Genomic DNA, 23,499 nt, shown 5'->3' with positions numbered 1-23,499 from the left:
ATAGTTGACAAGCACTTTCAAAAGATACGACTTCATAAAGTCTCCTGAAAGATGAGCAGTACTTATTGTTCCTATTTACTAGGCTCAGGGGCCAGCCATAGAGCCAAGGGCCCCCTTTTTGTGTGTATTTTCCCATTCCTTTCTAGCCACACATGATGTCTGTCTGCATTTGCACTCCTGCCTTCCTCCTACTCTCCTTCCTGGCATGGCACTTGAGAGAGAACATGTAGGCATTGCTCAGCTAGATACACAGTGCGTTCTGATCTCCCCTGTATTGTGAGGGAAGAAGAAACTCTAGAACAAGTGTGATGTCTTAATTCACTACAAGTATATGTAGGAAATACTTGGGTTTCTTTTGTCTCTTAGAGAGGGCGTGGGTGATATGGATATGTCGATTGGAATTTGCTGATGGTCAGACATGGTATGTGTCTTGGCTACTGAAAACCACCTGCCTTGTTCATCACTCGTCTTGTTAACTGACCATTCCTAGGCCCCATTTATTGTCAAGCAGTGAGAATTGTCATCATGTGCTTACATGCTCACAGTTTGGAAGTAGATAGTCTCTGGAAAGACTGTCAACGATAAACAAAGAAATATAATTTGTTTTAGTAGCTACATGCTTTAGAATGTGAAGAAAAGGACATGACATAGTTGGATTCTCCAATCTGTGTGAAACTCTTATGAGCATGAATGCTGTGTGTGGAGTCTGGCCAAATGGATTGTTCTGGTTACCCACAAATCATAAATGGCATGGCAGTAATAGGATGGGCTTGCTAAAGACACATGTTAAAAAATTATAATAATCCGTTTTTTCTTCCCCAGCCTCAGCTTTCGGAATGGTGACTCTGTGACTAAATATTCATTAATGAATGCCTGCCTAAGCTTTGGCTTATTCCCTGACTAGCTCATAACTCTTTTAATCCATTTACATTTTTTTATGTCTACCATGTGGTTACTTAGGTTACTCCTTCAGTCCCAAGCTACCTCTTCCTTTGTGTTTCTTTGGTGTCTCCCCGGCGTCTCCCTGCTGTTTTACATCTGTCTCTCCATTCTGTCATCTCTTGTGGCTCCCTCTGTGTCTCTCTTTTATCTCTTACTATTTCCCAGAATCCTTTCTCTTCCTGCCAGTGTCCCAGCTCCTGTTCCCTGCTTCAGCTCATTGGCCACCAGATTTTTCATTGACGGATGATGTTTATAAGAGATTCTCAGTACACATGTAAGAATAAAATTTCAGACAAAGCAAAATACAAAAGAAAAGGAACTTTAATTTTTGATTCATATTGTTGTTCTGCTGAGAAATTTAAAGAAAAACCTATTTATTATATTATTTTGTGTGTGTGGGATGTGTATGTATATGTCATGGTGTACTTGTGGAAGTCAGAGGACATCTCTGTGATGTGGACTCTCTCTCTACCTTTACATGGTTCTAAGGATGGAACTCAGATCTCCAGGCATGTGTGACAAATTCCTTTGCCCAGTGAGTGATATCCACAGCACACTACCAGGGAGATGTTGATATATACTAAAATTGCATGAAGTAGTCATGTGTATATCTAAAACACTACTAGGATCTAGGCTCACATTGAAATAATCTCTGGAAGGCCTAAATGTCCAACAGGGAATTTGCAAGGTGGGTTATTTGTGAAAGAGTTTAGCATGCAAGTGCGAGGACCTGAGTTTGAATCCCTGAAAACCATAGAGTCACATAAACAAGAGAGGGTTGGCAATCTCAATGTTCCTATATGGAAATGGGCAGCAGAGAACAATTCCAAGAAGCCTGTGGGTCAGCTAGTTTGGCATAGGTAGAGGGGAAACCCAAAACCAATATTGCCAAGAGACTCTCAAACAAGGTGGGAAGTGAGAATGAAAACTGAAGGTTGTTTGATTGATGTACAGTGTGACATGTATACACAAACACACACACACACACAAACATACACACACGACATATAATAATAGGAGTCATACAGAACACAACCTCTGGCATGCTTTTCTTCTTGTACAGGAGTGTCTTGAAGGTTGACTGTCAGTGTTGTTCTCTGAATCAGTGTGACAACTGAAGTAGTTGCCACACATTCAGAAAACAGATTCTGGGGTAAAGGAGTATGGTAGGGTATGTGGATAGCATGTTCAAGACCCTTGACTTTGGTCCCTTCCCCAAAGAAAAAGATGTATTAAATGACAGAATCATTGTGGGAAATCTTCCTTTAAGAAAAACACAGAAACATAAGGTTTATAGAGAGCACACTAAACGAGAGGGCACAGTGCCTTCATCTTCTGAAGAGGCTGGCGGAGAGGGGCACTGAGCAATGAGTCTGTATTTTGTTCCAAGCCTATGACAGGCCTTTTGTCTTCTTCACCTGCCTGTGCTCTCAAATGTGTAGTCTTATGGTTGGATTCATCAGTGTTGTCTCAAGGCATTGTCCTTGTAAGACTTGGAGGGTGGCTCTGTTAAGACTCCCTTCACAAGGATACAAAAAGGTTTAAAGGGTTGATGAAAACCATGGGCATTTGTGTGTGTGTGTGTGTGTGTGTGTGTGTGTGTGTGTGTGTGTGTGTGTGTGTGTATGACCTAGGTAAAGTTCTTTGTGTAAGTAATTTACATCTGCTGAATTACTGTGGAATATAAAATATAAATATATTTTGTATCTTGGACAATTTGGAAAATACAATTTGCTAGCATATACTGATCTCATTATGTAGTCATGGCTGACCTGAAACTCTTGAGGTAGACAAGATTGTCTTGGAACTCAGAGATCTGCCTCCTCTTGCTGAGATTAAAGACATTTGTCACCACTCCAAGCTTATGTATTATTTTAGTAGGTGGCGTTTTGAGTCATCACAGTTAACACTTTATGATAGGGAAGAGTAGTATGGGGGAGAAGCATGGACTTCTTTCTGTGCACTTTTAGAACTCAGTAGGCCCTCCCCTTCCCCTGCCTTCCACTTCCTAGGACAGTAGTTTTTAAGTTTGTGTTTCCCAGTTTTGCTTCAGGGTGTGTTTATCATCTACAAGTTCATCACTTAAAAAAAAAAAGCTTTACTGAACTATTTGTTTACCAAAAAAGCACAAATATAATGAGTGATGCTTAAAGCTTGGAAGTATCTGCCCCACAGAGCCTTTCTCCAAATGCTTGTTCCTGCACTAACATTCTTCAGGAAACCACAGTGCTGAGAAGAGCCTGTCTCCTCTGTGACCACAGCATAGACACTCACCATTGCTACCCTTAACATCTTAGAGTGTTAACATAGCATCGTGGATCCATGACTCTGAGTGTGCACGCTGGCCTCTTTTATAAAGTCAGCTGTTCATTTACTCTCTTAAAAATGAAAATTCAAAAAGAACACCAAATCTTTTCTGTTTCTTGAGATAATTATGCCTGCAGATCCAAAAAGAACCTGAGAAGTGAGTGGAATCGGTGGGCAGATCGAGGAATGTGGCACACATCATCCTGTAATGCAGCTTTGTGTGTGTACAGTAGTAAGTTGTAGACATTTTCCCCGTTACTCAGTCAAAGACAGGCAAGGACAGACTACCCTTCACCTAAGCTGGGTTTATTTTCCGTGAATATTTCCAGTTTGTTTCCTTTAAACATGGCTGTTTATTTATATGTTACTTTTCCCATCTCTAGTAGTAACTTCTTCAAGACTCACCTCCAAAAGGAGATTGTGGACGGACACACAGCTTAGCAGGCATTTGATGTAGTTGCTGCTTTGTTTTCTAGTGGCGTTTATAGTTCTGTTCCAGTTAGGTGGGATCAACATGCTTTAATAGAGTTTTTATTTAAAGTCTTCAGGAGGAATTATTTTGATAGGGGGAACCCTGATTTTTATGTTATGTTTCTTTAGGGACTTCTATTTCCCATCTGGGTATTGACTACTTTATTCCTGAGTATTTAATTTCATGCAGTTTCTATTATCTTCTTATATTATTTATACATTTCCATTTATATTGAAATTATGGGATTACTTAACTGATTGGGTCTTTTTAGTTTTGTTAAAATGAGATTTAAAAATCATATTTTTTGGCTCTTCTCTTTTAGCTCCCGTTATAAACCGGTTCACAAGGCGTGCCTCAGGTAAGTCTGACTGTTCTGCAGACTTTACTCATTAATACTAACATTTCAAAGATGATGGATTTATTGGATGAAAATGTACAAAGACTAGTGGGGAGTAATAGCTTACTTGTTCATCTTTTTTTCCTAAGAAGAACCCCAATGGGATATCAACCTATATTAGGATTTATTTGAAAATCAATGAAGCCAAGAGTGGCTATGTTTAAGTCCTTCTGTGACCCAGACTGACACGGACCCCATCTTACTCTATATAGCTCCTCTTACTTTTGACAAAGTGGCTGCTTGAATGACTTTTTTACTGGGGACAGTTTAGAAGCGTGATTTAACTGATGGGCAAAAGAGACCCAGCAGTGGTGAGGAGGGAGTGTTGTCACTATCTTAGGGAACCCGTGAGAGTGGGAGCAAGCCACTGGACATTTAACTTGCTGTTTTATATTTCCTGGCACCCTAATGCATGGCTGGGGCGGGGCGGGGGGCTCTTCCAAGTGCCTGAGTGAGGTTCACTGTGGGCCCCATGACCTGTGGGGAAGGAGAGGGTACAGCTAGAGGTGTTTCTGTCCACACTAATTTCAGTAAAGGGAGTTCAGATGGGGAAATGATTGGTGAATTTTCTAGAAAATTCACCCCATGGGTTATCGTCTCTGAAGAGAAGAGAAATTAAGTGTACTACATTTGCTTTAAGAGAGTTACTATCCCTCTTATGTAGAGGTAGAATTATTTTACTCAAAAATAGAAGGTATTTCAGACATTTGAATTTTGGAGTCGGATATTAGAAATTAGTTCTTTGTTTCATAAAACTGCCTAACCTCAACTGTGTTTTAATCCTCAAAAGCTGGTTTTTATTTTTAATTTGCCTGCAGTTAGTGGAATAATTTATCCTTGTTCACAGTGACCAGGTGTGTAATGACAGATACTATGGAAGTGTGGTGCATTTGGGATGGTGGTTACCATTCTCAGCTGTCTGTGATCTCTGCTTATTTATTTTAAACAGTGAAAGAAAAATGCAGGTTTTCATGCCTTCTGTGGGATGGGGTTGTGTTTATGTGTGCAAGGTGCTGAGTTTTATCCGGAGCAGAGCTTGACGAAGCAATAGATACCAGGAACAATTAGAATCAGTGTCGTAGTGTCTTTATGATGTGAAGTTCATCCAGCAGAAACAGCTGTGGGTCATGGGTTTTCCTTTCTGCCCTGTGCTGTATGAAGTGAGATGTTTATTTATGCATAAGTTCCATTAGTATTTGTTACAAGATGTGTTCATCAGTAATTGATGGCTTAGTATATAGATTAGTTTTCAAACACCATTATTTTGCCTTTTTATGTTCATTACTGTTTTGCCAGCCTAAATGTCTGTGTGAAGGTGTTAGATCTTAAAGATACAGCTGTGAGCTGCCATGTAGGTACTGGGATTTGAACCTGGGTCCTGGAGGAGCATTCAGTGCTTCAAAGTACTGAGCCATCTCTCTAGCACCTAGTAAACACTTTTTTAAAAATGCAAAGAAATGTTTTTCTTCCTTTTCCTTTCCTCTCCTCTTCTCTCTTCCTCCTCAGCCCTCTCATTAAGAGACTAACAGCAATATTCAAGTTTCTCCTAAGAGTTAAATGGTTACAGTAAAACCACCAGCAGAATGTCTGCTCTCCAACATATTAGGGTGAGCCCTGTTCTGTAGTGTGCTTTAAATCAACCAATAAACCCCTCACAGCATTGTGCCATAGCCCATCAGGAAAAAAATGTTACCCTTGGAGCCCTGACACTGATTCCAGTGTTTAATCAGAGCATCTTTCTTATTGTTTGCACATTACAGGTTTCCAGACAACACAGAGGCTTTCCTGGTGGTTTTGTTTTTAAAGTGCTCTGCAGTAAAGGAACTGGCCTAGGCTTCTTTTTTGTTTGTTTGTTTCTAATCATGAGATTTTTATTTAGAAAAATATTACATTTATAGAAAAATTAAAAGAATAATGGAATGAGCACACTTACCCAGATTCCTTGAGTGTAATTCATTATTTTGACACGTTTACACACTCTTCTTTCTTTATATACCCCCACACATATGCACACATATTTTTGGTTTCTGAAATGAAGGAGCCCAGACCAGCTTTGAGTTCATGACCTTTCCCCTCCCCTTTCCCTCAGGCTCCTTAATGTTACCATATCTAATTACTTTTTATGTTTTTATTGACCCTTTCATAAATACTTGAGTGTATGTCTCCTAAGATTAAAGGGCATTCTTCTACACAGTGTATTATTATTCCTATAATTAATGGAATATAAACTTGATATACTTTATTCTAGTGATGTGAGAGTCACACATTTTTTGTTGTCTTACTCAGGGCTCCTGCCTACCCCCATTAAAGACTTTGTGGCTTAGTATTACATTTAATTACCATATTTTGGGTTTTCTTCTTTTTCATAAATTGACTTCCTAGAATTTTTGAAATTTGCTCTTTTTGGAGTTTTGGAGGTTGTTCTGACACGAACCTGTTATTAGCTGCTGTGAGGTCATAGGTTCACAGACACTGCAGCTGACTGACTGGTCTGTGACCCTTTGAAGCCCATGGATTCTTTGTGTTCATTGCTTTCGAGGTCTGTAGCAGAGCAGGCTTGCTCTTAGAAACACTTGACTCCTGTGACAGGAATGCACACACAGGTCCAGATAACAAACTTACAAACTTACTTTTGTTATAATTCTGTCTTTAATGCTTTACCACAGATATTGGATTACATGGTACAGATTTAACAGAGATAAATTTCATTTTTTTTTCTAAAATTAGCATTAGGAAAAATCTAGAGTTGAAATTAAACTTGGGGATTTGGAGGGATAAATTGAAATTTTTTAAAAATGGAAAACAGATATACAATTTGGAATGGATTTGAGGCAAATTGTGCCATAAGCAAGATTTTCTTTAAGTGACTAAACAAAGTTTAAAAAGCAAGTAACAATAAAAGAAACTGTTTCTGCTACAATACCAGCAATACAAAAAAACAGTGTAAGAAGAGTACAAGGATAAAACACCATCTTGCAGTGGTGCAGCTTTTAAGTATGTGTTGTTGACTGTCCACAGTTCACACAGTTACAAATCTACACTTCAGCAACATGTTGACAGTTCCTAAAGCTACTTTTAAAAAGGCACGACCCAGATGTTCCCAGATGTGCAGAAGGGCTTAGATATATCCAGAGGAAGCCACATGCAACATGGTACTTGATCAATTTTCTAAAATAAGTTTAGGTCTCTGCTACACTAAATCCTTGTAAATAAATACTTTGTTGTTTGTTAATATGTCTTATTTTCCTAATGCATTGCAGACCAGTACTTTTGTAAAATAAGAAACTTCTATAGAAATACCAGAAAGCTGTAGTTGCTTTTATATACTCTTTATTTTTAAGTTTTTATCATATTGTAGACTGCCATAGCTTAGGTGACCTTTGCATGACATCCAGGATATGTGAAAGTTCAAATAAAAAGGTTTCATAAAGGAAAATTCTGAATTTAACTTTAAAAAGTTCATTATTCAGAAACCAAACATTTTATTTTACCTAAGTGGCATTTTGCAAGCACGCATTGCTTTGGGAATGAATGGAGCCCTTTGTAGTAGGTGGCACATGGTAGCCTTGTTCTGGGTGGTAGCACACATGATGCCACATCTGCATGGCACACACACCTGTTCCTGTTGGCGGTATGTCACAGGCTTCTCTCGATTGGCCTTACTGCAGCGTTCCCACGTTTCTAGTGCTAGCACTGTTTGTTGTCAGCGTGTGGCATGTGTACTCCTGCAGCTGTTACTGTCTCATGTCACTGATACTGGAATTTAATTATTATTGTCACTTTTTGCTATTGCCACTTTCTAATATTCGAGGTCCATCATTAATGAACAGAGAAAGACTGTACTTCTGGATTAGGTAAAAATGAAGACCTGCTGGGCGTTGTCTCTGGGGGTTCATGCATGGCTGGCTTGTGTGAAGCTCTGGTTCACACTCACCACACGGTAGGATATGAGAGGCTCTGGAATACCGATTACGTGAGTCAAAGAGAAGCTTGAGATTGATGAGGGAGCGTGTACTTGTGGGGCACGCAGCCGAGATTGCCTGAGGTTTTACCAGAATTAAGGAAGCTGAATTGATGATTGCCACTCAAGCAGGTCATCAGCTCGGTCGGTCACTGAAGTCTTCGTGATGATGGTCAAGTTGGAGTGACTCGGGAAGATGTACCTGAATGATGTAAATCCTAGAGAAGCACAGAAATTTGCATGTGAGTCCCAGGCAGGATGCTGGATGGCAGTGTGGGGAACTCTGAGAGGCCCCCACTATCTTTCCTGTCACAGCATACAAGGGGAGGGACTTTTCTGCTGCAATAGGAAAGTAATATTCTTGGTCAGAAATATTTTATTTAAAAATAATAGATTGTCAATCTGTGGGGAAAGTGTTAGAAAGGATAGGAGGGGATCGGAAGAGCCCACAGGTCTACTGAGCACTCAGCATTGTTGGCAGCCAAGCAGTAGCGTTCTGTATCCTTGAGGAAGCTGAAGGCACAAGGGAGGCACAGGGAGATGGAAATGGGCAGGTGACAAGATGTCTGCAGGGTTCTCATCATGTGAATGACCAAGAGTAACAGAGCAGAAGACATGGTTGGGTGAAGGGATCGGGTAGAATTTATAATGGGGGTAAATGCTTATTTAAACTAAAGGCTAATTTTAACCTTCCAATATTTTATACTGCAGAAGACAGTATAATAGGGAAGAGGTCATAGTGGGGTGGCTTTTCCACTTACTGATGAAATATTCAGTATGAACTTACAGTGTTTAGCCCCAGGCTGAGCCCAAGGAAGGCATTGATGAGTATTTTAGATCCATAGGTTATCAGCTATTGTGATTTGGGCAAATTACCTAAGCTGTATCCTATAAAAATTACTTACTGTGATGATTCATGGAGGTATGTTTAAAGAGCCCTCAGCATGACCCCTGCTGTGTACTAAGGGCTAAATATATACTGTGTGTGTGTGTGTGTGTGTGTGTGTGTGTGTGTGTAAATTAGTTCAGTATATCAAAGTTTAGTGGGACAGAATGTCCTAATGTTAATTCCATTTTTTTCCTTCTGTCACATTCTTCTCTTAATTTTAATTAGTCAAATACATAAGTACATAGATTTGGGGTAGTACCTAGCATTACCTCAACTTCATATGACCATTGTAATAGCCAACGTGAGGATTTCTTTAGCTATTTAGGTAAGAACTGAAGCTCAACTTATCTCCCCCAAATTACCAGCTGGACCTACAAACCATTATTCTGAAAACTGCAGTAGCCTTTATGTTCCAACCTGCTATGTTAGCTTGTATGCAAATGCTTCCACCTTACTATGGCCCCTGTCAGGCTTATCCAGCTGCTGCTTTTCAGCCAATAACTAAAGAATGAACAATATTGTCCTTGGGTTCTGAGTTCCTGAGCTCAGTAGGCTATTTTGTCCTAGTTTACAATTTGGCCATAAAAAAACAAAATGTATTCAGACCTCCTGTTCCTTTCATCAGTTGAGAATCAGATTGTGCTGGGTATAATGGTTCACACTTTACCTAGCCCTCAGGAGGCAGAGGTCGGAAGATCACTGCAAGTTATAGGCCATCCTTGTCTACAAAGCGTGGTGTCTCTGCTGTCGGTAAAACCATACCGGGAAGCTTGGTAAGCTAGAGTAGGTTGAGACACGGACACTTGGTGGGCAAACACCTGAGACTTCGGTGACTCCTTGAACCCTGCCCTGGCCTGCCCTGGAACACTGCCACACTCCTCAGTGAGGAAATGTGACCTGTGGTCAAAACGGAGCTCTTCATGCTAATGAGGTATCTAAGGCCCTGAGGACTCAGCCAATAAGCTTCCCTTCCCAGACATTCCTCCCTGCAAAAGGTATGTTCTGTCCTGGACAGCCAATAAACAGTTTAGAACCATGGACTGTTTCTTTCCATCTACCACTGTCATGGGGACTGTGCAGGTCTTTACCTACAGAGCGGTGGCTAAACCTCCTGAATCTCTGCACTTCCCTCCTGCCTCCCCAAGCTGAGGACACCATCACCAAAAAAAGGTGGCAGAGACCTTATGTATTTTAAGTTGGAATCCTAATCATGTCTTCCCTTTCAAAGTAGACTTAGGGAGTTTAACAGATCCTTGCATGACCCCAAGTGATTTTTCTGGCAGCCCCTGCCCAGATGTTGTATGAGGTCTGAGCAGGTGTTGAATGGCAGCTACAGCAAATGGGGAGGCTTTGTCATCTCTGACTGCTCTGCAGCTCTGCATAGTAAACCCTTGTTTTCCATTTGCTTCTATTTGGCATTTGTACTTTATTTTAAAATTTGTGAATCCACTAGCTGCATAGATTTTTTTAATAGCACATTTTATACAAGGGCAGATGTTTAGTGTATTTTAATTCCTTGGGGTTTTTTTTTTGTTTTTTTTTTTTTTTAATTTGAAAGCCAAAAAACTGAAAATACATGATTATCTGTTATTGACTAAAACTTTGATAATTATATTTTGCCATTAGGAGTTAAATGAAATTAAAAATGTTTCCTTTAGTTAAGTGGCTGCTTCAGAGGGGGTCCACTGAAGAGGTCAAAGTGTACGTCATTTTGTGGGCAGAGGTCACTCTGAGATGGCTCATTAATCATAGATGTTTCTCCATCAGTTTTCAATTCCCAGTCTCTTTTCATCTGCCATCCTGCCAAAGAATAAAGTTCTCTAGTAAAGATAAGGATGGTTTGAAACAAACGGGGCTGGTTTCCAACCTCAGTGGATAATGTGAGAGAGCCTGTGTCACCGGCTGCTGGTGCAGTGGTTCAGGCTCCAGTGTGTGCCACCAGGAGTCCTCAGCTCGGCCTCCCCAGTGGCAGCTTTTCTAAGGGGGATTTTAGATCATTTTCATTTCATAGGCATAGAGATTGGAGCATAGAGTGACTCAAGTCTCAAGGTTATACCCAAGGTCAATGTTATCAAAATATTGAGGCAAATGGTTTTAAGTCGTTTATTAAGCAGGAGTAAGGGCAGTAGATTTATAAAAGCATTGTGTACTTCATCATCAGATCATGCAGATATCTGTGAATATTCTGCAGGAAAAAGTCAAACCACTTGTAGCTTTTCCTTTTTGAGACAGGGTCTCATGTAGCCTAGGCCTCAGCATCATTAGATAGCCACAGAGATGACCTGGACCTCCAGATCCTCCTGCCTTAGCCTCCTTTGTGTGATTGCTGGTATCGTGTGTGTGTGTGTGTGTGTGTGTGTGTGTGTGTGTGTGTATGTGTGTGTGTGTGTGTGTTCATGCCTGGTTTATGCAATGCCTTGTTCTTGTTCAGCATGCAACTTGCGGTTTTCATTCTGAACTTTAAAATTATGTTAAATATTTTTATGCTGAATTCCAACAAGTTGAAAGCAATTGTTGAATAATTTCAAATGCATTTTCTACACAGGCTTTTATAGGGGAGACAGCTAAATTAGTGTTATTATTAACAAGGTCATGGTTGTTTCTATTATTTTAAAGATGTTCTTTGATTTTATCCCATTCATCACTAAATTTCCTGTCCTGTGAATTACCAATTTACATATTTATGTTTTCAGCTTTTAATAAGTGATTCAAATTAATTTTGATCTAAATTTAGCTGTTAACAATTTTTCTTTACAGTTAGAAACCTGAAAACACCACATTTCTATTCAAATTATTTAAGATGTACTGAGGTGCTAAAATTATGATACGTAGACCTACCTACATTGCTAGAAATGATTTGTTTTTATTTTATTCATGTTTACTATCACTCTTTAGTTTTCCCTGAAGAAGGGGAATAAAGCCTTAATGTCTGGAAAATCCAATTTAATTTATTCACATGCTCTTTTTGTTTGTTTAATGACAAGGTCTCACTATAGCTTGGCTGGCCTGGCTAACCTTGAACTCACAGAGATTCACTTGGCTCTTTACTGAGGGATAGTATTAAAGGCAGGTTCCTCCATGCTTGGGTTTTACAATCCTCGAATTCTGCAAATCCATCAGTAAATCAATATATAGGTAACACCTAAGGATGACTTTTAAAACTGAATGTTTTTGCTTGATTGTTTTGTGGCATTGTGATTATTAAATCCTTTGTAATGGTTAATCCTATAAAAGATAAATAGACCTATTGTTTCTGTTTGTATAATATAGAAGGTGATGTCATAAGCCTTGTTAGCAGCTAAAAATAGTAGATGTGGCCTGATGACTTGGAAAGGAGGTGAGACCCTCGATAGCTGTAGAACTCAGGAGTTGCCCTTGGATGTGGGGTGCCAGGACAAGATCATGAGTGGGCATGGGTGATCTCTGCCCTACTTACTAGGTAGGGTCATGAGAGCTGGAGAGATGGTCCTGCCCCTTGCCGGCTGCAGTGTTGGGTGAGCTGGCTGGAGCAGTGCTCACCCTGGTGGTGTGGGTGCTGGAGAACTGGCAGGCTGACCCCCCCCCCAGCTATCAGCGTCTTCCTCCTACCACCCAGGCCCAGATCCAGGGCTTTGGGTTAGCCATCCCAACATGAAGGGGCCAGTCTTGTAGATCCAAAGCTGCAGGCTCTCCGTGGACAGGGCAACCAGGATATCCCAGAGGAGTGTCAGTGAGGACCCAGTACTGATAGTGTAGCAGAAGCCAGAGGCCTCGAACCAGACCAGTGACTCACTGACACAAACATTTGCAGGTAAAGCTATTTAAACAAAAGGTTACACCATGTGACACACTGTGACACCCTACAGCTTCCATGATGATATTTTGTTTTTGTTTTGGGGGAGGTTAGGAACAGAGGACAGATATGAAGGAACAGGGAGGTGAGTGAGATTGGGGTTCATGATGTAAAATTCAGGAAGAATCAATAAAGTTTTAAAAACAAAGAAGTGAGACCAGGGGAAGGGGTATCCGAGGTGAGCCTCTGAGAGGCGAGGCTTAGCTTTTCCAGTTTAGATTTTTAATTTGAAATGGTCCCCAGACTCTGTATTGTCAGTGACAGTGAGTCAAAATATTTTTTTAATTTTAAATTTAGAAAATTTAAATTTAATTTTAAACTTAGAAAATTTAAATTTAATTTTAAATTTAGGAAGTCTAAATTTAAAATGTTTCTAAATTTCAATGATGAGGTCATATTTCCTACTATAGAGCTTTTCCCAACTAGAATCCTGTGATTCAGTATTGATGTTTCCATGGTAGCAGTGAGTATGTATACAAACAATACTCCGAGATTAGTGTTCTGAAACCTGTCCAACAATGAAGTTTAGCGTGTAGACACAATACAGTGCTGCATAATTGTACCATAAAAATACGTTCATACATTATGTATTTTAGAAGTGGGTGTGCTTTGTTTGTCGAGGCTATAAGAATGTGAAATTTGTCCACCCATTGCCAAAGGCCCTCTAAAATCAAATATGAGTTCATCTTCCTTTCTCCAGTTTAGTAGAGTGTGAAACGGAACATTAAACGTTTCTGATTTTACAGGTCAGTTACTCCGTTGGTATTTCCTTACTCTTCAGTGTAATTTAGCCTCTCTGCGTATTGCCTGCCGCTTGCATTTCTCGGTGAGTGGCCTGCTCAGTCCCGAGGTTCCTGGACTGTGAACAGAGACCAGGGCACGCCCGCTCATGAAGCCCTTGACCCTGAGACGATTGCTTGCTCTCCAGACCTGAGTCTAATGTAGTGAAAGTACCAAGCGCGTGGAGTACTGCTGCATAATGAGACAACTACTGTGAAGTACTTAACACGCTTCCTGAAGTGTGGTGTATACTTGCTAAACATTATTAATACTAGAAAAGATGAATATAATGTTGAATGCCATCATTATACACAAATAATTGTTGGGCTTTCCTTCTTTACAGTATAGTAACTAGATATATTAATGTATTTTCTAGTATTGGACTAATCTCATTCATGGAGTGAGCTCTGCTTCTTCAAACATGATTAATTATGCTCTTAAAATGGAAGTGACGCATAATTGTTGTTTTAGCACACATCAAAATAAACCTTTGAACCCAGATTCGAGCTCTCGAGTCTTAGGCACATTTTAGAGGGCATCACTGGATGGGCTCTTCTTTGTGCCTTAGGCGAATAATTGAGAGTTGGAGCTAGCGGTTATGCAGCTAGAAACTGTTCTTGAAGAAGCTAGTGATCACAGTAAGAAGTACTGCTCAGCTGTAAGATGCGTTAGTTAGTGCAAATAGCAAACATCATGTCCAGAGAGAAACTGTGCAGAGCGGCGTTAGTATCTGTCTCATAGTTTTATGCATATTAAGATTACTTATGTAATAGTCACAGTGTCATTTTTCTAAAACTGCAAAAGAACTTTACCCAAAGGTAGGAGACCGTTATATATTCTAATTTGCATCTTTTAGGGACATAGTGCATCTCTGAATAGTACGTTGTTTTGATATCATACATTCTATTGTGTTTGATTTCATTTTAAACTGTGAATGTAACAGAAAAGTGAAATAAATATCCACCCCTTCATTTCCACAAACTATGTTTGTATGAAGTGAGGACATGACCATTACAAGGCAGAGGGGGAGGTTTCTGGATCCAAGGCAGAGTACAGCATCCGGAAGAGACCAGATCAGGGAGAGAAAGTACCAGACTAAATGTGGCCAGATTGGACCAGGCCATGAAAGGGGGGAGGGGATCAAGAGAGGACAAAGAGGGGGGGATAGGAGCAAGAGAGAGAGTGCAAAGAGAGCCTGTGGTAATGGAGGGTTCTGTGGAAATGAGAAGCTGGGGGAGGGGCAGAGAAAAGTTTAGGGTAGGAGAGTGAGAAGAGCTGGGGTATGACATGAACTCTCTAATGTGTATTTATAATGCTTTGGTACACTAATGGGTACCAGGGGTAGCCATTTGTCCCTTTTGGACCTGACAATGCCTAAGGATTTTCCTTCATAAAGGCATGCTAAAATGAATACTGCTCTCTTATTTCTGCTTTTTAATCTCGAAAGTACTACTGACATTAGTAATATGGTACGACATGAGGTAAAGATCGTTTATAATGAAAAAACAAATATGTGGGTTCTATGCTTTGAGCCCACTCTGTACACAAACTTGTAATTAAAGCCTGGCATTCCAGCTGAGCATGGTGGTGCACGCCTTTAGTCCCAGCACTCCAGAAAGATGCAGGCTGATGTCTGTAAGTTCAAGGCCAGCCTGGTCTACAAAGTGAGTTCCAGGACAGCCAAGGCTATATAGATAGAGAAGCCCTGTCTGGAAAACAAAACAAAACAAACCAACCAAAACCAGCATGGCATTCCCAAGGGAAATACTCCAAGTACATAATAGTTAATCACTTACTGGGTAATTAACTTGAGACAGGAACTTCTCTAAGTGGCTTTGTGTTATTGATTTAAGTGGATCTGTCTTGTGTTATTGATTATTCTCTAAAGCAACTCTATATACCAGGTACTATAGTATTAAAGATAAACAGAGTCACTGGCCAGTTCTTTGCCTTGGTTGCCTAGCAACCAGTGGCAGGGGCAAGACTGTTTACACAGTTTTGCACCGTGTCCCAAAGTTCTGTCAACACTGGGTATTCCCAAGGGCGGCTCCTTACTTTATAGATGAGAATGTAATTTGTATTGGTTAGTAGTGTACAAATATCGCTGAGGTCCCAGGATAGAGGAGGGTAGGGAACTTGGTCTCTGTTCTGAGGTCTGGCTGTTTGTCTCCTTTCAAACAAACAAAACCAGGGGAAATCCTGGCAAAACAAGGATTTCTTTCAGAGTGGCTGCCACTGGGAAGGTAGGTCTACAAGTTGTCTTTAGGGGTGGTGGGAAAAGTTCAGTCCTCAAGAGCAAGGGAGCCAACGCAGGGCAGGACACACATAGCTGAGCAGTCTTGGTCACACTGTGATAACTGACCATTATCAGCAATTAGAATTTCATGTCACTGGATGTGGTGGGGTGCCAGCAGCACAGGTACCACTGGGGAGATGGAAGAAGGAGAAGTGAAAGTTTGGAGCCGATGTGACCTATTGGCCTATTTAGTAAGACCTTGTCTTGGGGGTGCAAGAAAAAGAAATAGAAACTTGCTATTCTATGAAGTAGTTTTGATGCTTGCACAGGACATTTGCAAATCGGATGAGTCCAGGGTGACTGTAGGAAGATGACTTGGAGAAAAGGATGCACCAGGAAGGCAAGATAGAATGGTGCCTTCTAGGCACTGCTCCAGTGGACTGGAGCACAGGATATTGTGAAAATTGTCAGGAGTGGGTGGGGAGACACGCTTCCCCTAGTAGCCTGAGGAGCTCCTTTCTCTTAGCTGGGAGTAAAACTGGATCCTTGACTATTGTCCCAGAGAAGAGCTTTTAGAATGAGTCCCAGCCAGCAAGAAAGACAAGGTAGGTAGATCCTGTTAGGATTTGGCAAGGGGGTGGGGGATAGGGTGCAGGTTTCTGAGAAGGTCGAGATGAATGTCTTTTAACTTGATTAACTCTATAAAATTGGTACGGTTCTGTGTGTGTGTGTGTGTGTGTGTGTGTGTGTGTGTGTGTGTGGTCGCAGTTGCGTGAATGTGCATGCTCTTGCATGAATGTGTCTGTCAGTCAGTCTGTCTTACGTTCTGTAAGCAAGGGAAGCTTCAGCCCCTCCAGAACATAGAGCCTGACTACCTATAAACCATAATAAGCCCCAGCAAAAGATTCGGACTGGCTCAGTCATCAGGCGTTAGCCTCATTGTCTAGGGTCGGCTATGGCCTGGGTGGGTCCAGAAATTCTTGACTGTACCTGTAGCTACCATTGGTTGACCAGCTAGGATGATCGGACTCATGTCTGCTGTTTCTTAGAGTAAAGCAGCTGCCTCTAAGAAGCCCTTGGCCTGTCGGTTTTTGTCACTGTCTCTGAACACTGGCAGAGCTCCTGGTATCCGGATGCTTGCTCCACCTGCTTTCCCACTTGCTGACGTGGCTTCAGGTGACCATTTGGATGTGTGTACTTCTCTGTTGAGAAACACTGTTATTTATAGTAGAGCATTGCTTCATGTAGAATGACAAGAAAGAATGGTATGGGACAGATGTCACTGTTCTTGGAAAGAATAGGACCATTATCTTGCCTGTCAGTTCACCCAGCTGCTGAAGGAAGAGTTTCCACAGAAGAACACTTTACCTTATGTCAGTGGCTTTAAAGAAATACAGTGGGGGCTCAAGGTCAGCCTTTCTGTCTTAGAAACCATTTTTCCCCCATTTATTTAGCTTTAAAAAAAAGACTTTAATCTCTCTCTCTCTCTCTCTCTCTCTCTCTCTCTCTCTCTCTCTCTCTCTCTCTCTGTGTGTGTGTGTGTGTGTGTGTCTCTTTCTCTGTGTGTGTGTGTGCATGTGTGTGCGCACATGCAGGTACCCCCAGAGGTCAGAACAGGACATCAAATCTCTTGGAGTTGGGGTTATAGGTAGGTATGCTGCCTGCTGAGAGCACTAAGACCAAACTTAGTTCCTCTGGAACAGCAGCACACACTCTTAACCACTGTGCCATCTCTCCAGCCCCCTTACACTATATTTGTAATGTTATTTTCTTAAGCAAATAACCACTTGGTTCCATCACACTGGACAAAATAAAATAATTAGACTTTAAAATCAGATGGGGGATTTTTTTTTTTTTATTTTTTTATTTTTTTAGTTAAAAGTACCTCCCACTTTGTAAGAGGGCTTGCTTTCTACAAAAAAAAAAAAAAAAAAAAAAAAAAGATACTTGTGAAATTTTAAGATTTTCATAATTACAGAAATGATACTTTGTAATCTTTTTTGTTATTCTGCTGCCATTCTAGTTAAATTAACAGTCACTTGGTATTTGTTGCTTACAGAACACTGTAAGCTGCACAATTTTTAAGCTATTAATGATGAGGAAGGTGAAGCGTAGGCCCCACCCCTGAGGGTACTTTGTGGTGATCATCTCTTCAGAGTTGTTTGTTGACACAGATTTCAAGGACATGAAAGTCACTTGCTCTGAACCAGGTACTCACTCAGTATGTCTGTTCCACAGTGGGTGAGGGAGCCAGGAATCTGCCAGCCCTGTAGTGTTGCGTGGATCTAGGCTTTAAAGGTGTGACTTGAATTAGCGCTTGGGGATTTCCCTATTTCTTGCTTGAGGTAACTCTCTCCAAGTGGTATGGGATACAACCTGCCACAGGTCAGTGGATTGTAGCAGGTGCCAAAAAGAGCTGCACCGTGTCTTCTGCAAGCTTTTACATGGAGGTAGTAGTGACTGCTCTTCAGGGGGATAACAGAGTTGTGTTGGATGGAAAGGAAGTGTTTTGGATGTTATGAACCTGTGTATCTGACTCCATCCTTGGCTCCTTATGGGAATTCTGAGGATAATGCTGACTAGTAACTCTTTTCTTTGTGTGTTGTGTTTGGGGTTTATGCCCTGTGTAAAACGAGATATGCATACAGTGCCTTCTGTTTCTACACAGAGGCGGATGCAGTTTGAACTGCTTGTTTATTTAATGGAAAGTGAGTGTCAGGGCTTCTGTGGCATTTGGTTGTAGCTTTGATAGGAAAACAGGATTTCAGTCGGTGTGAGTACACAGTGGAGGAGTAACTTTCTCGGTCTGTGAACCATGTAAGACAACTTTGTGGTTCAGGAAACAGTGATCTAACTAAATGTCAAGTATGTAGACTCTCAATATGGGCTATGAGAGGAGTGAAAGCTGGATTCAGGCCAGTGGGGAGGAGCCTGTGAGAACCACGGCAGGAGTTTGGGTGTTTACTTTGTTGTGTTTTTAGCTTTGTAATTCGACATTCTATTTACTGAATAATTTCTTAAGACAGTTTTGGTCTGTCACCCACACTGGCCTTGAACTTACCAGGTTAGCCTTTAATTCAGCCTTCTTGCCTCAACCGCCTGAGACCTGCAACTATATGTCTACGTCACCAGAGCTGGCGGAGCTTGGACTTTATTCTGAATTCGGGAAGCCGTTAGAAACGTGTTGTTTGTTTGTGTCAGATAATGAATTAGCAAATGGTTCAGCCCCAGGATGACGGGGCTAGAAAGTTAAAGTTTCAAAACAGGTCCTGTAGTCCCCCCAGCCACTCATCTGAATACAGTGCAGGAAGCCGCTTCCAGGAGCCCATGGTGCAGCTGTGTGTAGGGATCCAGCTGTCTTACAGGAGGATGTGTGTGGACCCAGAAGCACCAAAGGACAGACACTCGCTGTTTCCTGACCTCACGTTACTTACTTTAGAAACCTGAAGCTCTGATGTTCTAATCAGTATTTTTGAAATCTTCCAAAGACATTAAGAGAAGAGGAGATATATTTATGAAGTCTTATGTTTATTCAGATATTTGCCATTTAAAGACATTTAAACTTTTTATTGAGAAAGCTTTTCTTGTGTGGCTTTTGAGAGAGGGCATGGCATGGGTAGAGGCCACTAATCAACTTCAGATACACTTGTTTTTCTTTGAGATAAAGTCTCTTGCTGGTATGTAGGGCTCACCATTGAGGTTAGCCAAGGTCTTGCCATAAGCACTGGCTTTATAAGTGCATGCCACCATGTCCAGCTTTGCATGTGGATTCTGGGCTCTCGGGTCCTCATACCTGCAGGACACACACTAGTCCCTAGCATTCCCTGCCCGAGATAGGTTCTCTGTAGGTCAGGTTGGTCTTGAGTTTTCTAGATTAGTGAGGGAGGCCTTGAACTTCTAATGCTATGTCCACTACCCCTGGCCACTCCCTCCAGTGTAGTCCCGGAGATTGAACCCTGTGTGCTTATCTAAGCAGCAAGCCATCTAATCGAGATCTCTGCTCCATTTTCATTATTTTTTACAAGACAAAGTGTAATGTTTTAACCATTATCAAGTGTTTGGTTGCACGGCACCAAGTCTTCACGTTGAGTTACCACCATGCTCCCCACGGTGTCACATCCTAAGCGTAACTGTGTGCACGGAACACTGAACTCCTCACACCCCTTTCCTGTAGCCGCTGACCACCGTGCTGCTTTCTGCCTCTGTGAAGGCGAGTTCTCTAGGTGTCTGACTAGCTACACTCAGTCCTGCTGTAATTGGTTTTTCCCCCAGCATGATGCCTTTAAGGGTCATCCACGTCATAATGATCACGCTATTATAAAAACGGATGCACAGATATCTGTTTGAATCTCCACTTTCACTGCTTTGGAGTATATTCCCCAAAGAGGGATTACTGGATCATATGGTAATTACTAATTTTTTTTGAAAAATTGTTAGTTTTTTTTTTCCTCTTGATGTGATAAAATATCCTTATGAAAACAACTTGAGAAAGGCTTTCTCTCACCCTATGATTCCAGAGGAGATAGTTTGTCATAGCAGGAAAGGCCTGACAGCAGAAAGAGACTGGCCTCTCTCTGCCTCCCAAGTCCAGAAGCAGAGCAAACAGGAAATGGGGTTAGACTATAAAACTTCAAGGTTGTGGTGATAAGTTTCCTCCAGCGAGACTCCGCCTCCTAAACACACCATCACCTCCCCAAACAGTTCCTTTAACTGGGAACCAAGTGTGTGAACACAAGTACTTATGGGCTGGGGCTGGGGGTGGAGGGCAGAACATACTCACCATACAGTATAGTGTCATACTGGTTTCTACAGTGCCACGGTATCATTCCCTAGCAGTGCAAGCTTCCAGACTCTCCACAGATTCACCAGTGTTTGCTCTTTTTCCTTTCTTCCGTAAGTGTCAATGAAAGGTACATGAAGTGAGCTGGCTTATCTTCCCCTAATGATTTGTGGTGTGGGGAAAACATTTTTCATGTGCTAATTGATAATTTCCACATTACTGAAGAAATGTCTATTTAAGTCCAGTCCCCATTTTTAAAGGAGGCTGTGCTTCTCTTGTTGAGTTCTTGATAAATCCTGGTCATCGATTCCTTATTAAAGTCAGGGTCTGCAGTGTTCTACCATTTTTGTGGGCCAGATGTTTAGGGTTTCTGGTGCTCTGCCCTTGTTTCCTTCCTCCTGCATTGAGCTTCTGCTGGTGTCGCTTCCGTAGGCTGGACAACTTCCTTGACCTCTGCTGCACATCTGCTAACAGTGCAGTATCTGCTTACTGGGAATGCGCTTACTTCATGGTGGCGTTGTACCCCTCCCCGAGGCACTTTTAAAGCATGGTTTTCTAGATGTAGAATTGTCAGAGGGGCAGGGATTTTGGTCAATGCTTACACCCCGTTTCCCTGCCCTTTGACCTCCCTTAGTTATAACCAAAAAAACGTATGTCATACTAACATTCTATTTGAAAGTTTTCTCTGGTTCTTTTTTCTTTTTCTTTTTAAATTGGATATCCTCTACATTTATATTTTATTTATTTGTTTGTTTATTTTTCCCCAAAAATTTTTATTGGAAATTCTCTGCATTTACATTTCAGATGTTATCCCTTTCCCACAGTCCCATTCCTCCTCCCCATACCATTGCCTCCATGAAGGTGCTCCCTCTCCCAACCACTGTCTCCCACATCAGCACCTTGGTGTTCCCGTACACTGGAAAAACGAGCCTTCACTGAACCACAGGTCTCTCCTCCCATTGATGCCAGACAATGCTATCCTCTACTGCATATGTACCTCTGGCCATGGGTCTTTCCATTTGAATTCATTGGTTGGTGTTTTCGTCCCTGGGAGCTGTGGTGGGTTTGGATAGTTGAGAATTTTGTTCTTCCCATGGGGTTGCGGACCCTTTCAGTTCCTTCAGTCCTTTCTCTAGCTTCTTCATTGGGGTCCCTGTGTTCAGTTTGATGGTTGACTGTAAGCATCCTCCTCTCTATTAGTATGGCTCTGGCAGAGTCTCTGAGGAGGCATCCATATCAGATTCCTGCCAGTAAGCACTACTTGTCATCAGCAATAGTGCTTGGGTTTAGTGGCTGCATATGAGGTGGATCCCCAGGTGAGGCAGTCTCTGAATGGCCTTTTCTTCAATCCCTGCTTTTCTATTTGACCCTTTATTTCCTCCTATGGGTGTTTTGTTCTCCCTTCTAAGAAAGACTGAGGCATCCACCTTCTGGCATCCTTCTCTTTGAGCTGCATAGTTGCTGTGAATTGTTTCTTCTGTATTCTGAGCTTTTTGGGTTAGTATCCGCTTATAAGTGAGTACATAACATGAGTGTTCTTTTTTGACTGAGGATGACAGGTTCAAGTTCCACCCATTTGCGTAGGAATTTCATAAACTTGTTTTTAATAGCCGAGTAGTACTCCATTGTGAATATGTACCACACGTTCAGTATCCATTCCTCTGTTGAAGGACATCTGGGTTCTTTCCAACTCCTGGCAATTATAAATAAGGCTGCTGTGAACATAGTTGATGACTTTTAGCAATGTGGATAACTTTAAAACCAAACCAAACCCGAGTTTTTACAGTTTTCAACGGTTTCCCTTTGATTCTCTTGTAATTTTCTCCTTAATGAAACATCAAATATGGTTCCCTTTGTCACCATGAAGGAAATAGCCTCTTCGAAGTCTTCACTGAGTTCTATAACTGTGCCCAATCAGAGTCAGTTTTTTGCAGTCTGTGGGTCACAGCTACTTCTTTTCTGTATGTATCATGTTTGCTAAGAACTGGGCACTTTAGGAGCTTCATCGTAGTGTTTCTGGATCCGGAGTTCCCCTCTCCAGGTTGTTGCTTCCTGGCAGGTGAGAGAGAGAGAGAGAGAGCTAGCTTGTCTGCATTTAAATTCCCGTGTCTCAACTCCCTGTGGTTCATGGCTTTGAGGGTTGGCTTGTGTCTGCCTGACGTTATGGTCAGAAGTCATGTACAGCTGATAGATCTCGTGTGAGTTTGGGAACATTTACATTTCAGGCAGTTTTTAAGTGAGCTTTGGCATTAACTCTCTGTTAGTTCATCTTGTGTCCCCACTGCATGCACAGCCACCATTGTCTTGTTGACTTCCAGACATAGGTGGACAGCTTGGGCCCACCATCTTTTTCTGTATACCCACAAAGCATAACCACAGCACAGACACATGAAAAATTAACCAGACTCCTGTCTCACTTTCCATTACGTTTCCAGGTAGTTTACTGCATCTAGGAACGACACCATCTTGTGTTCTCTAAGCTTCAGGCCTCTTGCTTGTCTTTTATCTAGGTCACTAACCAGCAGTGCTCAGAGCAAGGATTGTGTGTGTGAGTGTGTCGTGTGTGTGTGTGTGTGTGTGTGTGTGTGTGTGTATGAGGATGTGTGTATGCATGTGAGTGTGTGTGTGTGTGTGTGAGTGCATGTGTGTGTATGAGTATGTGAGTGTGAGTGTGTTTTATTGATATAGTTAACCTCTTATTTAAAGCTGCCATACTGACAGATTTGGGGTTGGGGGACGGCACAGCAAGCAGCCTCTGGCAGGGATGCCTGTGATTTTCACTGTATTAACTGAGAATCACATCTCTTTATGAATAAATGCTTTTTAACTTATCATATGCCTTTAATTTCCAGAGTGCTGATTTCCGCCCCTAAGTTCTCTGTAATTCCTGTCTTCTTGTTGGT

The 23,499-nt window shown here is 41.5% G+C and overlaps 1 protein-coding gene and 1 pseudogene across 2 annotated transcripts in view; both read left to right on the top strand.

The window, feature by feature from the left end:
* LOC308419540 (actin, cytoplasmic 2-like) overlaps positions 1 to 23,499 on the top strand; it is a 1,056,985-nt pseudogene that overhangs the window by 190,548 nt on the left and 842,938 nt on the right. The gene's annotated exons all lie outside the window — the stretch shown is intronic.
* The window catches only part of PRKAR2B (protein kinase cAMP-dependent type II regulatory subunit beta), an 87,322-nt gene that overhangs the window by 18,607 nt on the left and 45,216 nt on the right, over positions 1 to 23,499 (top strand). Inside the window, exon 2 of the mRNA XM_080915299.1 lies at positions 4,044 to 4,079. Within this exon, the coding sequence (XP_080771425.1) occupies positions 4,044 to 4,079 (36 nt within the window). The remainder of the gene's footprint in view (positions 1 to 4,043; positions 4,080 to 23,499) is intronic.

The sequence above is a fragment of the Micromys minutus genome, assembly GCF_963924665.1.
Source record: "Micromys minutus genome assembly, chromosome: 1".
Classification (NCBI taxonomy): Eukaryota; Metazoa; Chordata; class Mammalia; order Rodentia; family Muridae; genus Micromys; species Micromys minutus.
The sequence above is the reverse complement of the archived record's forward strand: the minus strand, read 5'-3'. Positions and strand labels throughout refer to the sequence as shown.